This window comes from Sinocyclocheilus anshuiensis, unplaced genomic scaffold, assembly GCF_001515605.1.
Source record: "Sinocyclocheilus anshuiensis isolate Anshui unplaced genomic scaffold, SAMN03320099.WGS_v1.1 scaffold464, whole genome shotgun sequence".
NCBI classification, from domain to species: domain Eukaryota; kingdom Metazoa; phylum Chordata; class Actinopteri; order Cypriniformes; family Cyprinidae; genus Sinocyclocheilus; species Sinocyclocheilus anshuiensis.
In genome coordinates, this window is record NW_015555731.1 from 258,406 (window position 1) to 274,100 (window position 15,695).

At 39.4% G+C, this 15,695-nt stretch overlaps 2 protein-coding genes across 2 annotated transcripts in view; one reads left to right on the plus strand and one right to left on the minus strand.

Moving 5' to 3' along the window:
• Nucleotides 1-4,989: 4,989 nt before the first annotated feature.
• On the plus strand, nucleotides 4,990-7,566 carry LOC107672916 (tumor necrosis factor receptor superfamily member 13C-like). Its single transcript, XM_016466291.1, has 3 exons — nucleotides 4,990-5,084; nucleotides 5,159-5,335; nucleotides 7,324-7,566. Exons 1-3 carry the CDS (start codon nucleotides 4,994-4,996, stop codon nucleotides 7,545-7,547), a joined length of 492 nt encoding a protein of 163 aa, XP_016321777.1. The 5' UTR covers nucleotides 4,990-4,993; the 3' UTR covers nucleotides 7,548-7,566.
• Nucleotides 7,567-8,746: 1,180 nt separating this feature from the next.
• The window catches only part of LOC107672912 (heat-stable enterotoxin receptor-like), a 38,747-nt gene continuing 31,798 nt past the window's right edge, over nucleotides 8,747-15,695 (minus strand). Inside the window, exons 20-27 of the mRNA XM_016466283.1 lie at nucleotides 14,818-14,909; nucleotides 14,574-14,732; nucleotides 13,305-13,497; nucleotides 13,006-13,180; nucleotides 12,087-12,185; nucleotides 11,916-12,010; nucleotides 11,687-11,763; nucleotides 8,747-9,816 (exon numbers count right to left, since the gene is read on the minus strand). Coding sequence (XP_016321769.1) covers nucleotides 9,642-9,816; nucleotides 11,687-11,763; nucleotides 11,916-12,010; nucleotides 12,087-12,185; nucleotides 13,006-13,180; nucleotides 13,305-13,497; nucleotides 14,574-14,732; nucleotides 14,818-14,909 — 1,065 coding nt within the window. The 3' untranslated portion in view covers nucleotides 8,747-9,641. The remainder of the gene's footprint in view (nucleotides 9,817-11,686; nucleotides 11,764-11,915; nucleotides 12,011-12,086; nucleotides 12,186-13,005; nucleotides 13,181-13,304; nucleotides 13,498-14,573; nucleotides 14,733-14,817; nucleotides 14,910-15,695) is intronic.

The window sequence follows — 15,695 nt, forward strand, 5'->3', positions numbered from 1 at the left end:
TTTACGCAAAATGCGATATCCGCCGAGTTATTCTGTCATGTTTTCTCCCTTTCTTTCCAAACCGCCATATATATATATATATATATATATATATATGTGTGTGTGTATATATATATATATATATATATATATATATTTTGCACACTAAGTTGAAATTGACATGCTAAGTCATAATTATGAGGTAAAATATCAAAATTATGAAACACTAAGTCAAAATTATTATCATAATTATTACTAAGTCATAATTATGATGTAAAATGCTGAAATTTTGACATACAAAGTTGAAATTGACATACTAGGACGAAATTGACATACCAAGGTATAATTATGAGGTAAAATGTTGAAATTACGAAACACTGTTGAAATCGACATACTACGTCAAAATTGACAATCATAATTATGAGGTAAAAGATCAAAACTATGAAACTAAGTCAAAACTGACACTAATTAGGATGTAAAATGCTGAAAGTATGACATATAGAGTTGAAATTGACATACTAGGTCAAAATTTACATACTAAGTCATAGTTTTGAAGTGAAGTTGAAATTATGCCATACTAAGTTGAAATTAAGATCCTAAGTCAATATTATGATGTAAAAACTTAACATTACGGTATACAAAGTCAAATATGATAAAGTACGACATAAAAAGTCATAATTTTGAGGTAAAAAGTTTAAATTATGACATGCTAGATCAAAATCGACATGCCAAGTCATAATTATGACATACTAGTGGTTCAATGGATCACAAATCTCACGGTTCAGATCACATAACAATTTTTGACCCACGGATCGGATCATTTTTCGGATCAGCAAGAAAAGAAAAATATTTCAATTTAACTTGCTTTCCATTTATTACTTAAAGCCAATCACAGCACACCATTCCACGCACTCTAGACAGTAATGGCGCGCTTTGAATACACCCGGCATCCTAGTTTTCCTCATCTACTTTGTACTTATTAAATCTCCATCACGTGCTTTCAAGATGGAGCGGCATTTAATACACAGAGCCGTAGTTCACTGCTATGTCACGTTCATAATCGCAGATGAGTCGCATTCGATTATGAACGCGATGATTGTCGAGATGGGTATTTTGGCATAATTTTAAGTGTATGTGTCTGTTCGGAGGATTCAGAAGAGGATTCAGTTCGGTGTTCGCGTGCTGTCTGAAACACGTGTGCGAGCTTCATGTGTGTGCGGCTGTGCGTGTAGAGAACAGCGCGCGAGTAACGAAACGAGTTCCCTTTCGCCTTTTCTCTCTGGAATTGTTTCAAATTCGCTTGCTTGTGTAAATACGAACAAATTATAATTGTATACCCTATTATGATTGTTTAAAATTCGCTTGCTTGTGTAAATACGAACAAATTATAAACTTATACTCTATTATGGTTCAATTTTGCAATTAATCCACGGATCACATGCGTGCCGAACCGTGGGGCTTGGTCCGTACGGATCACGGATCAACTACGATCCGTTTAACCACTAGTATGACATACTAGGTCAAAATTGACATAAATATGACTTTTCTTCTCATAAATATAACCGACTTTTTAACCTCATAAATATGACTGGCGTCATTTATTTTTTTTGACACTTCACATCATAAATGTTACTTGGTATGTCATAATTTTGACTTTTCATCTCAGAAATATGATTTAAGAGTGTCACAATTTTGACTTGTCATAATTATGATTTACCGAAGCATGATTCTTTTTTGTCTGAAATGGGTTTCCATATATTACTGCAACACAGATGAACATGTTTAAAGGGAGGACGTCAATATCATTGTCATTTTTTAAATCTAGTCAAAGACCCTAATGAACAACATGAGCAGAGAAACAAAGTTTGTGGATGTAAACGACTGGAATGTCTTGTTGACGTGTCTGCTGTCGCTGTGACATTTCTTACATTTTCAGATCTCTTCTCTCAGGGATGGTGACTCAGAAGTGCCTTCGTTAGTATTTGAGTGTGTTTTATCTTCAGCTTTGAATGTCTGTGAGCATCGCTGTCAGTCAGCATGTTTGTAATCTGTGCCGCATGTGATTTTCTCTTAGATTCGACCAATGAATGAATGAACACAAGCCTCATTTATGAGTCTTGAGTGTTTTTGTTGGACACATGTTCACTAATTCAGTCAGTTACTCTAAACTTGTGCTCGACTGAAGCTTTTGATCGGTTTTTTATTACAGTAATTTGAGGATAGGAGGATAGTTTTCTATCGGATAAAATATTTTAGAGCTCAACTTAACTTGAAAAATGTATGTTCATTTACAACCCCAACTCCAGAGAAGTTTGAACATTTTGTAAAATGCAATAAAATCAAGAATCTGTGATTTGTTCATTCTCTTTCACTTTTATTTAATTGAGTCAGTTTTCACTGACCAACGTAAATGTATTTTGTAAATATGAACAAATTTTGTTTTTGACGGCTGCAACACATTCCAAAAAAGTTGGGACAGAGGTAAAATAAAAGTGAAAAGGTTATAGAATATCCACTTTAAACAGTTTTGGAACAGTTCACAGTAAGCAGGTAAATTAGTAATAGGTCAAGGTATCATGTTTGGCTATAAAAGGAGCATTTCAATCTTTGCAAGCAAAGCTGGATCATGGCTCATCACTTTGTGCCAAATTTCACGAGAGAAGTGTCAAACAAATCAAAAATCACATTTTGCAATGCAAAATTGCAAAGAATTTAGGTCTTTCACCAAGTACCATACATAATATTGTGAAAAGATTCAGGGAATCCAGAGAAATCACAGTACATGTAGGGCAAGGCAGGAAACCTCAGTTGAATGTGACCTTTGAGCCCTCAGATGGCATTGCATAAGAAACCGTGATGCTGCGGTGTTAAATATAGCCACATGGGCTCAGGAGTACTTCAGAAAACTGCTGTCACTTAACACAGTCTGCTGCTGCATCAAGAAATGCAACTTGAAACTCTGTTACTCTAGGAGAAAGCTATACATCAATTATATGCAGCGATGCTGCCGGGTTCTCTGGGACACAGCTCATCTCAGATAGACATGGAGGCATATATTGGGATTGTACAGAGATATATACTGCCATCAAGATGACGTCTTTCATGGGAAGTCCATGGCTATTAGATCAAGACAATGCCAGCTCTCATTCTGCATGTGCTACAACAGCATGGTTTCATAGACACAGAGTGAATGTGCTAGATTGGCCTGCCTGCAGTCCAGATCTGACTCCTGTTGAAAATGTATGACCAGTCATGAAAAGACAACAACAATCACAGACTGCTGAGCATCTGAAGTATTGTATCAAGCCAGACCGGACAAAAGTTTTACTTGCAGAACTTTAACGATTCGTTTTCTCAATAACTAAACAATTAAACATTGTAATTAAAAGAACCGTTGATGTGACACAGTGTTAAACATGCCTCTGTCCCAACTTTTTTGGAGTGTGTTGCAGGCATCAAAATCAAAATTTGTTAATATTTACAAAATACATTTACGTTGGTCAGTGAAAACTTTGGAAATCTTTTCTTTGTACTTTTGTCAATTAAATCAAAGTTAAAGAGAATTAACAAATCACAGATTCTTGATTTTATTGCATTTTACAAAATGTCCCAACTTCTCTGGAGTTGGGGTTGTAAGATTTTACTTACTTCCATGAGTTTTTTAAGATTTTTGTTTTTGTGTTTAGAGATTGCATTTTTTTTCATGACTTTTCCAGGTCTAAAAATCACACTTCTAATATTCCCTCATAAACATCTTGATTTTTAGAAGTTTTAGCTTAATTGAAAATCTTGTTTTGTCTTATTTTTTTAATCATTTTAAGTTGCGGCCTGCTGGTTGAGAACCGCTGTTTTATTAGATCAAATCCATCTGTGTTATTTCTCCATCTGTTGATGTTGTTTCCTCTTTCTCTCTGTTTATCTTCATTTCTTTTGCTCTGCTCTAATTTCTCTCGAGACCTCTCGACCTTCTCTTTTCTCACAAATGAACTGAAATGATAGAGTCATCATTATTCTTCTCAGCTGTGATGGAGAGGAGATAATCTGCTCCTGGATGACTTAAACCATTACTGAGTATTTTGTGAGTTATACCATTAGTGAGTATTAGTATGTATTTTGTCTAGTGTACATCTAGTTCACAGTAGTTTCATTTACATGTTTCATTTTTGCATTTAACATTTACTCTGCTGCATTAAATCATACATTTTCAGTTTTGGTTTTAAACATTTAGAGGAAAAGGAAACAATGTGCATTTTTGTGGTGAGGAAACCGAAAAAGTCTGACTATGACGTTCATTTGTATTTTACAGGCTGATTTTAAGGCAGTTTTACACAATGAAGGATTTATATATTGTCAGTTCAAAATATAATAATTTATTCATCTTCATGTCATTCCAAACAATGTGTTTTTGTTTTGTTTTGTCCATAAAATGAAAGTCGCTGGGGTCCAAAGTTGCTTATACCCCAACATATTTTGTTACGCAGAAGAAAGTAAGTCATAAGGAAAATGATGACAACTTTGATGACAAGTGAACTATCCCCTTACTCAATACAGTACACAGTATGTAGTGCAAAAACAGGATTTGCATACTTTATCCCCAAATTGTAAGTCGCTTTGGATAAAAGCGTCTGCAAAATGACTAAATGTAAATGTAATGTGATTTTCTATTCACTAAAAATCTCCAAAACACCAGCTGATACAAACACATAATGAAGAAAAGTGACAATATTGAGAAAAGACCCTGCAGATAAAGACCCTTGATCTGATGAATCCCATTCAGCCATTTAAACATTGGTTTGCGTTATCTATCTTAAGAAGTAGTGCAGATAACAACATGTGGTTAAAAATAAAGTTCAGTTTCCTTCTGCTCGTCTGTTTCACTCTTTGTCTCTCTAGAGATTCGTTCAGTGATTCATTCTCTCCGACATCACAAATGAAGAAGTGAAACAGTGCTGTGTTTCTCTCACCTCCCGTGATCTCTCCTCTGCCTTTATTCTCATCAGTTTTATCAGTAGTGATGGAGAGGAGAGCATGTCCTCCTGGTTCTCAGTGGGATTCTCTGCTCAAGCATTGCATCTCCCACAGATCCCTGGGACTGACACCATCAGGTGAGTGACACTCTTGAGCAGATCCGTGCAAGATGGTGTGTTTTATGTTGAGTTGGATGCTTTCGTTGCTCTAGCGGTTCCTCCGCCGGTCCTGAAGCCGGTGCTGAGCACCAGAGGTCTGGATGAGTCCTGGTCCTCCATCAGCCCCAGCGTGTGGATCTGTGTCGGGCTGGTCGTGAGTGTGTCGGTTCTGGTGCTGCTGCTTTGGTTCATCATCTACAGATGCCACAGCAGGACCTCACAGAGCACAGGTAAGGTCCAAGACTATATAACTCACTTTCATTATGAATCCCTTGCTTTTTGTCCGGCCAATGAACAAGAAAAACACTGACAGCCAATCAGAATCCATTTGACTTTAAAGAGCTCCTTATCAGAAATGTCCTGCTTATCAGTCTGAAGTCATAAATAATGTAGGTTCATTCTTGCCTGTTTCTTGGGGAAATCTTAATAAAGCCTAAATATATTGAAGATAACTTAGTCAATAGCTAGCATATCTTGCAGACAATTCTGGAATTTCAGTCAAATTAATGCTGTTTCGGCTGTGTAAAATAAGTAGCCTATATTTACATGATTATTTAGGCTATATAGCCTACCTAAATATACTACTCTAACTGCAAGAGAAATCAGTGAAATTGTTGTGGGAAAACTAATAACTTAACAGACTTGAGAGGCTGTTAATGGCTAATTTCCGATTACCCTTACGAAAATTAACCTTGTTTTACTACAAATAAAACCAAAAAAAAAAAAAAAAGAAGATGCATGCATTTGAAGTAAAACTGTGTTTATAAATGATAATCAATATGCCAACAAAAAAAAAACATGGTTTCTAGACTTTTACTACCATGTTTAATTTTCATAAGGACAGAAAACTCGTATTTATGATATTTCCGATAGCAGGTGAAGTCGACAGATAATTATGTGTATGCTAATATAGTTAACAGAATTTAAAGCACGTCAGTGAACCCGTTTTTGTAGGACAGCGGAACAAAAACAAACGGTCTAGAAATAGCATATTTTAAAGTGACACGCCGTTGTAATAGACGTGATTACAGCAGTCGGACATTTAGCGCACATTTATGTAGAAAAAAATCTAAGGAAAAGCAGCGCAGTGGAATGCAAAACGTGTTTGTTCAGTAGCCTAAATGAGTTTCTAACCAACGAACCTCACGCACACACTTTAGTAAGTTTCGGTTCCTTGTTGGGGTCAAGAGGGTGGTGGGGGTCTTCAGGGACGGTCCCATGTCTCATGTCTCCTTTCCACACACACACATGCATCCGTTACCTCAGGACGCAGTACAGGTCTTATAAGCTAGCGGAAAACCCAACGACACTCCTATTTGCTAAATTTAACCCCTGCGGTTTCAGATTTAAACAGGAGGTCAGTAAGTTGAGCGTTTATTACTGTTCACACGTCTACGTGGTTGTGATTCAGTGATGTTATTCTGTGGTCAAATATTTGTGACTAACAAACGAAGGCTACCCGAATTTTGCCTTTGAATCAGTTGTTTTCCCTGTTGCTCGACCATTCCAGAACTGTTTTGTGACACCATATCCGTAAACATGAACCGACCTGAAAACACGAAATCGTCCATCACACAGAACATTATTTTACTTTCTACCACGCTGGGTTTCCGTTCTTGTTCCGTTGTAATGAGCTTGTGGTTATTTTTTTTACCACCATTATTCACATACCCCCCTGCACAGCAGTTTATTTACGTCTAATGCAAAACACTTTTGTATGGTTGCATTCCGAATTTGTTCTCTGGTTCTTGTGTATCCGGCCTCAGACATTTTTGTTGTGATGCTCCTAAAAATGTCCTCTTTTCGATGTTTTCATCTGTTAATGTACTGCATTATATAAACGTCGACAACATGAACTCTGTTTTTCTCGGCTCCCCAGAAATGCGATGCTTTCTTCCCCGCCATCGTTTCTAATCTACGTATTAATACAGGTGCGTGTCACATCATTCATGTACGTCATGAGCACATGCGCACTTTGGTCAGAGCGGCAATAATGCGATTAAGGTGTTTACATGCCTGTATATTGCGATTAAGATCTGCGTACACTGTATGTTAAAACGATTATGCTTGTTGCGATTATGAGCTTAATCGCATTATTTAGATCGAAGTATTGCGTTTACATGAGGTAAAGTTTATTCGCAATCTTCCCAAAATCTCATTATAATCGTATTAAGAGGGTGCATGTAAACGCACTGAGTGTTGTCTATCTGTCCTGCAGGTGAAAAGGACTCTACGCCTCACACCCCGACAACCATAGAACAGGAAGAGGAAGCCCCGTCACCTTGGCCGCACTTCAATGGCCAGACACAGGAAATGCCAATCAAAGAGGGACCCTGTGGGCGGAGCCTGTGTAATGGATGGGCAGAGCATGGGCTGCCACTTCCTGCCACAGAATTGGGAAACTCCGCCCTCGTCACCACCAAAACCGGACAACCTGTATAAGTCTGAAGAGTAATGTGAACAGCAGAATTAATACATAGGGTAAATAATCCAACATACCAGTTGTACTCTTGATATGAATCCAGCTCGTATTCATATTCACTTCAAACTATAGACCTCATGAAATCAAAACTGCAGTTCTAAAAGAACTTTAAGGACGTTCACATGGAAAACACAAGGTCGCGTTTTAGCTGAACAACTCCGGACACGGCGTTCTAAAACGCGCAGCTCTTACGTGAGACGCTATAAAAGGTGTGCATGTTCCTCTAGTGCATGTTTACATGGAAAACAATAGAAAATCAGCAGAGTGAAATGCAAAAAAAGTGTTCTGTGTGAATGCCCAGTAAAAAAAAAAACACCTTGAAACCTTGTGTTTTTCCATTTGCTTTTTTAACAGTCCCTTATTCTGTACGATCTCACTGCGCATTGACATCATTGAGATCAGGTGTGAAATCTGAATCATAATGGGACCATGATTCATAAGAAGATAGAGTTTTTCTCCTCTGAGGAAGAAACTTTCTGAGTAGTTTTACATAAGTTACATTTATCCCACTCAGAACTTAAAGATGGCACTCAACTTACTATTTACATAAAGAGTATGACATTGATAAATGCAATCTTTCAGTTAGTACATTTACATGGACAACAATAATCCGATTTTAACACGATTAAGACAATACACCGATTAAGAATCTACCATGTAAACAGAGATTTTTGATTACCTTAATCCGGCTAAAGTCATATTCGAAGTAAACAGAAATCGAATTAAGACGTGGAGTATTCCTATTTTAGTCGCATTATCGAAGTGCAGTATCGACATGTACACACATGAATCACACTATTACTGTCGTGTAGGACTTTTCGCTGCATTTTGCGACAGGATACACACACGGCAGTGCTCAACCGTTTGACGGCAAATAAAAGAATGGCTTCAATAACATCGTCGTCTTTGCATTTATAGTATGACAAATAATTAACTGCACTTGAAGCTTTCAGTAAATAAAAAATTAAACACCCAAAACTGTATATGGCATCATAATGAAGACGAACTATATGTTTGTTTGTGAAATTCTGGAGGGGACGTCGGATGGCGTATTTAGATCGAAGTATTGCGTTTACATGAGGTAAAGTTTATTCGCAATCTTCCCAAAATCTCATTATAATCGTATTAAGAGGGTGCATGTAAACGCACTGAGTGTTGTCTATCTGTCCTGCAGGTGAAAAGGACTCTACGCCTCACACCCCGACAACCATAGAACAGGAAGAGGAAGCCCCGTCACCTTGGCCGCACTTCAATGGCCAGACACAGGAAATGCCAATCAAAGAGGGACCCTGTGGGCGGAGCCTGTGTAATGGATGGGCAGAGCATGGGCTGCCACTTCCTGCCACAGAATTGGGAAACTCCGCCCTCGTCACCACCAAAACCGGACAACCTGTATAAGTCTGAAGAGTAATGTGAACAGCAGAATTAATACATAGGGTAAATAATCCAACATACCAGTTGTACTCTTGATATGAATCCAGCTCGTATTCATATTCACTTCAAACTATAGACCTCATGAAATCAAAACTGCAGTTCTGTGGATCTCAGTTCATGATGTTGTCAGAGATCTTAACATGGAAGGAGATGCAGAAAACGATTCACCAGCAGTGGCATCTGTCAGTCCTCAACAAAACCTTTTAAAGATGAATATTTTCTTGTGTATATTTTGGGAGATCTCCAGCACACAGATGAGTCATATTTGTTCATTAATGTTTATTTGGCTTTGTGATGAATTGCTTTTGTTCCGCTCGCTTTGGATAAATGTGTCTGCTAATTGCATAAAAACAGATGTATAATTTTTTTCCCCCACTGATTGTTCATTAATAAGCCAGTTTGGTTAATAAACCATCTAAATAAAATACATATTGTTCTTTTATTGACTATGTGAGAAAGAAACAGTTGTTTATGAAGTCATATTGTACATTACATACATCATTCATATTACAATAAACACATTCAGAATGAATAAATGATAGAATAAACAATCAAATCTAAGGAGTTAGGAATACAGTCATACAGTTAAATACATACAGGTGTGTGTGAGTGTGTGTTTTCTACAGGTATGTTGTGGGGTCGTTCAGGTGCAGGTATTCGGGCTGCCCATCGCTGCTGTGTCTCTGTGTTCGCCGCTGGCGAGTGGAGAGAGTTTTGCGCCGCTCGTTCCCACGTTTGTCCAGCGTGGAGACGATCCTCTCAGCCAAATCCTGCTGCAGACGCTGGAAATTCTCTCTGACGAGCAAAAGACACACAGAGAGAATCAGTGTGCCTGTGTGTATTACTGATCTTACACATATGAAAGCTTGTTTCAACCACAGAATAAAAATATAAAAAGGTAATTGTTCATTTTTATCTCACAATGATGACTTCTTCATCAGAATTCTCAGTTTATGTCTTGCAAAAAAAAAGGTAATTGTGACTTTTTATCTCACAATTCTGACTTTTTTTCTTGCGATTGTGAATTCATATCTCGTAATTCTAACATTTTTGTTTCTCAGCTGGTTTTTTCAACAGGGGTATAGCATGACAAATAATTAACTGCACTTGAAGCTTTCTTACAATTAAAAATGAATCACCCAAAACTGTATATGGCACCAGACCAAAGACGAACTGCATACGAGAAATTCAGGAGGGAACGTCGGATGGTGTCGCATGGGGACGTAATGACGTGTGCCATTAATCAAACTATGTACTATAACATGTAAAACGGGAACATGAAAGGAATATTCTAAAAGCAACTCATGTAAACACCTTAATCGTAATACTGTCTTATTCAGAATAAGGTAAATAATTAGATTACTGATGTGTAATTACTCCATGTAAACGTATAGAGTGACGGTGTTTACATGCGCATGAATAATGTGATTATTTCTAATAATCGGAGTAAGGACTTAATAGCATTATGATGTTTACATGTCAAGAGCAAAGCTCTTCAGCGATTGTGAATTCATATCTCGTAATTCTAACATTTTTGTTTCTCAGAATTCTGAGTTTATATCTTACAATTGTAACTTTGTTGTAACAATTGTAATGTCTCACGATTCCATTTTTTTTTTCTTGGCTAAACTTGCACTTCCGACTTTTTTTCCTCAGAATTCTCAGTTTACATCTCACAATTCAGTTTTTTTTGTTTCCGCCATAGAATAAAAAATGTAAAAAATGCTAAGTTTGACTTTTTATCTCACAATCCAACTTTTTGTCCAGCAAATGTGAGTTTATATCACGATTGCGAGTTAACAGCTCCCAATCCCAGTTTTTTTTTCAGAATCCTTGCAAATACGAGATATAAAGTTGCAAAATTCTTCCTAAACAAGCTTCCATATTAATACGTTTAACCAAAGTCCCTTTAAGGCAAGTCATGTCACTCGGCGTCCATCTTTGAAACGCCTCTCAGGCATGCAAGTGCAGCTCCTATCTCTTTGATTGGGGAAACATCAAATTCTCCAAAACTGTTCGCCAAGCTTACGATTAAATTTCATATTTGAAATCACCAATGAAATCTGATAACAACTGTCTCATAAATGTTGTTCATTATGCTCCAATAGTATTAAATAAACAACAACTTATTTTTCAGGCTAGACCAGCCAGTACGCATGCGCAGTCCTAAGTGCGCGTCTCCAGAACGCTGACGTATTTCTATAGCAACCGGTACTTCTAACGCATAGTTCTAACGGCATCTGCACTTGTGCGATTGGCTCTTTTACTCAGTAGGCGGTGCTTCCTTCAGTAGAGCAGCCATATTGAGGGTTGCATTTTTCCCCCATTCAAAACTACACGAGTGGCAGGTCTTGGGTATTCTATAGTCTTTGGTTTAACACAGTGTTTTTATTTTACAAAACTACAATATATTTTGTGAAAGGCATTTTAAAAATAAATAGAGAGTAGAAAAAATATACACTCTCTGTTCTTTCTTTTGGCTTATTTTTATTGGTGAAGCAAAAGAAGATATTGTGTCTGAAATGCTATGTTGTATTAAAATAACATCAGTTGTTGTGAATGGTGGCCTTATGTTGCGCTGATAATAACTCCAGCATGTGTAAAAGATTTACTGATGTATTCTGGGAGTATTTTATGATCACAAGACGAGTGCTGGAAGTCTTACGCTGTTGGTGGTGTCGGCAGGTTGTATTTCTGCCCGGTGACTCCTGTCAACCAGTAAGTCATCTCCTTTCCTTTACCCTGAAACGCAAACACACGCGCTATGAGTTTCTGCTTTTATTTTTAACTCTTCATTAACAGTTTGTGATTGTCCAAGTGGACTAAAATAAGAGATTGTGATTGGCTGGAAGGTAATATAAGAGCCTGTGATTGGCCGCCGACTCTCCTCTCACCTTCAGGTATGTTTCTCCTCGGTGCTCGCACTCAAATTGACAGTCGGTTCGCTGCAGGATCTTGATGGTCGACTCGCTCACGTGAATCCTCAGAGCTGGAAACACATCAGCTGTTTCACTCAAAGTGTGTGTGTGGGTGTGTGTATGTGAATGTGTGTGTTTGCGTCTTACGCAGGCCTGTAGACTCCATACGTGATGCCGTGTTGACCGTATCTCCAAACAGACAGTAACGTGGCATCTTATTACCCACCACACCAGCCGCACATGGACCTACACACACACATGTGACTAGTGAGAGTAAGTTAGTGACTACACCGACTGCACATTATTATCTTGAGTCTATTTACCATCATTTATAATTTTATATATACAAAAAAAAAGATTTTCAAGCTGATGTTGCTGGGCAGTTGCTGGGCCTCGCTATGTGGTTGCCGGGCAGTTGTTAGGGCCTCACTATGTAGTTGCTGGGGTATTGCTATGCAGCTGCCTGGCAGTTGCTGAGGTATCACTATGTGGTTGCTGGGCCTCGCTATGTGCTTGCTGGGCAGTTGTTAGGGCATCACTATGTAGTTGCTGAGGTATTGCTATGCAGCTGCCTGGCAGTTGCTGAGGCATCGCTATGTGGTTGCTGGGCAGGTGCTGGGGCATCGCTATGTGTTTGCTGGGCAGTTGCTGGGGCATTGCTATGTGTTTGCTGGGCAGTTGCTGGGGGCATCGCTATGTGGTTGCTTGGGCATTGATATGTGGTTGCTGGGGCATCACTATGTGTTTGCTGGGCAGTTGCTGAGGCATCGCTATGTGTTTGCTGGGCAGTTGCTGGGGCATTGCTATGTGGTTGCTGGGGCATTGCTTTGTGATTGCTGGGCAGTTGCAAGGGTCTTCTGGGTGGCTAATTGGTTCAGAATGGCAGAAGCTTGAAAAGTCAGTATTTGACATGATGTAGTTTGATATTTAAATAATTTTTGGTTGTTTTTAAGCATTTTGACTTGTAGGTGTCACTGCCACCATCCTCAAGATGTTATGGAATTGATTCCTAGTAAATTATATGTATAAACATTTTCTCTTTATCCATCCTCCCATGTGTATGTACCTGAATGGATCCCGATACGGATCCACAGTGGGATTCCTGGCAGGTGTCTAAGCTGGTACGTCCCCATGAACTTCAAGATGTCCAAAGCCATGAGACAAATGTCCACGGCATGTCTGTTTCCATTGCGTCTTGGCAGACCAGACGCAACCATGTACGCGTCACCGATGGTCTCCACCTGAACACAGTGGCAAGTTCAGGCTATTTATTTAAAAATATTAATTTAAAAATATTAAAATAAAAACAATTGTCTGCTAACTGTTATCTCTGAGCATCTGAACACATCTTGTGTGTTTGTGCACCTTATAGACGTCATGATGGTCGAGAATGCTGTCGAAGTTCTTGTAGATGTCATTCAGCATGTCCACCACCTCCATGGGTGTGCTGTGATGGCAGAGGGTTGTGAAGCACACAATGTCGCTGAAGTAGATGGTGACCTCGTCGTACAGCTCTGGCTCCACACGACCCGTTTCCTTCAGAGAGCGAACCACTGGACTATAAGAGAGACAGAACAGAATCTTTCTGGTTTATTGCGTCAAATCAGGGTCACGTCTGCCGCTCGCCTAGAAACACATGATGGATGCCTAGTAGTTGCTAGGCAGTTGCTAGGGCATTACTGTGTGGTTACTAAGCATTTGCTAGGGTGTCCTGGGTGGTAACGCCATTGCTAGGGCATCACTATGTGGTTGCTAGGCAGTTTCTAGGGTGTCCTGGGTAGTTGTCAGGGTGTTGCTAGACAGGTACTATGGCATTAGTATGTGGTTGCCAGGTTTCAAGGGCATTGCTATACGTTTGCTAGGCAATTTGGTAAGTTGTCCTGGGTGGTTGTAAGATAGATGCTAGGACACTATGTGGTTGCTAGGTTGTTACTAAGGTGTCCTGGGTGGTTACTAGGATGTTGCTAGTGTGCCATTTGAGGTTGCTAGGCAGTTGCTAGGGCATCACTATGTGGATGCTGGGCAGGTGTTGTGGCATAGCAGTTTCAAGGGCATTGCTATGTGGTTGCTAGGCAGTTGCTAGGATGTTGTTAGTGTGCCATTCAAGGCAGTTGCTAGGGCACCACTATGTGTTTGCTCAGCAGATTCTAGGGCATTGCTATGTGGTTGCTAGGCAGTTGCTAGGGCATCACTATGTGGTTGCTAGGCAGTTTCTAGGTTGTCCTGGGTAGTTGTCAGGGTGTTGCTAGGCAGGTACTATGACATTGCTATCTGGTTGCCAAGTTTAAAGGGCATTGCTATACGTTTGCTAGGCAATTTGGTAACGTGTCCTGGGTGGTTACTAGGGTATTGCTAAGCAGTTTCTAGGGAATTACTGTGTGGTTGCTAGGCAGTTGTTGGGTCATTGCTAGGTTGTTGCTAGGGTGCAATGGGTGGTTGTTAAGCAATTTTACGGCATTGCTATGCAGTTGCTGAGCAATTTCTAGGGCATGGTTATGGGGTTGCTAGGAAGTTACTAAGATATCCTGGGAGGTTGCGCAGGTGTTGCTAAGCAATTACTAAAATATCCTAGATGATTGCCATAGTGTTGTTAGGCAGCTGCTAGTGTCTTCTGTGTGTGTGTGTGTTTCTGACCCCGGCAACAGCATGAAGTTGAGCTGGTCGGCTCGGTCTCTCTCGGCCTTATACAGAGCTGTCCTCTCCTCCACCAGGTGCTCCAGGTTCCTCGAGTACATCTGCAGCCGGCGGATCAGGTTGTCCATGTAGCTGGCATTGGCCTGGTTGTGAAGGTTACTGCAGAAACACAAAGCAGCACATCAGCACACATTCACGACCACCAAACTTGATCAAACGCAAGCTTCTGGCATCACTCACGCACCTGAAGATCTTCCCCAGAGCGCCCTCGATCCGCTTGAAGTCCGGACGCTTCTCTGGATCTTCTTCCCAGCAGCTCTTGATCAGCACAAATAGCTACAAAATAAATTTATTTAAATTTAAATGTATTTTATATTTAATTAAAAACCTTATATTATATTAACCATTATTTAACCAGGCAAGTCACTTAAAGGTGACATATCATGAAAATCTGACTTTTCCAGGTTAAGTGTTAAGTGTATAGTTAAGTGCTATAATCAGGTCCCCGGTGCATCTACCAACCAAGGAAACGTGAAAAAGATTAACCCAGTAACTTTGTTTTGGTAAGCCTTTTTCTGCAAGCATCTGAGAAAACGAGCGCGTCTGATTTCGGTCCCTTGGTGACGTGGCAAAGGGATCTCATTATAATATTACCACCATTCAATCTGTAAGTTTACACCCACGGCGCCTCATTGTGTTTTCGCAAGCAACAACGGTGTACTAGTTCTAATGCCATGACAAAAGTTTGAGCAAAACATGCTAACTGTTCTGCCTTTGGCTGCACAGACGAGCACAGAACACTATTTAGATTCCCAACCTCAGAGGAGACAACAGAGCAGTGGATTTATTGATTTATTTACTGTATACTGCTGCTGCCACACATATCTAAACTAAACATGCAATTTATTTCCCAGCTGTTTACCTTCACAGACACAACCAACTGTTTTTGTAACCCATGTGTGTTTTTAACAAACTTGTGTGAAAGAGAACTGCGTTTAGTACACACATGCCGTGTAACAGCTGCTTTCTGTGTGTTCGCTTCGGATGGGTGCGCTCAACAAACCGTATATATATATATATACCAGAAGCTTCAACTGATATGGCTTTAAAACGCAGGATTTA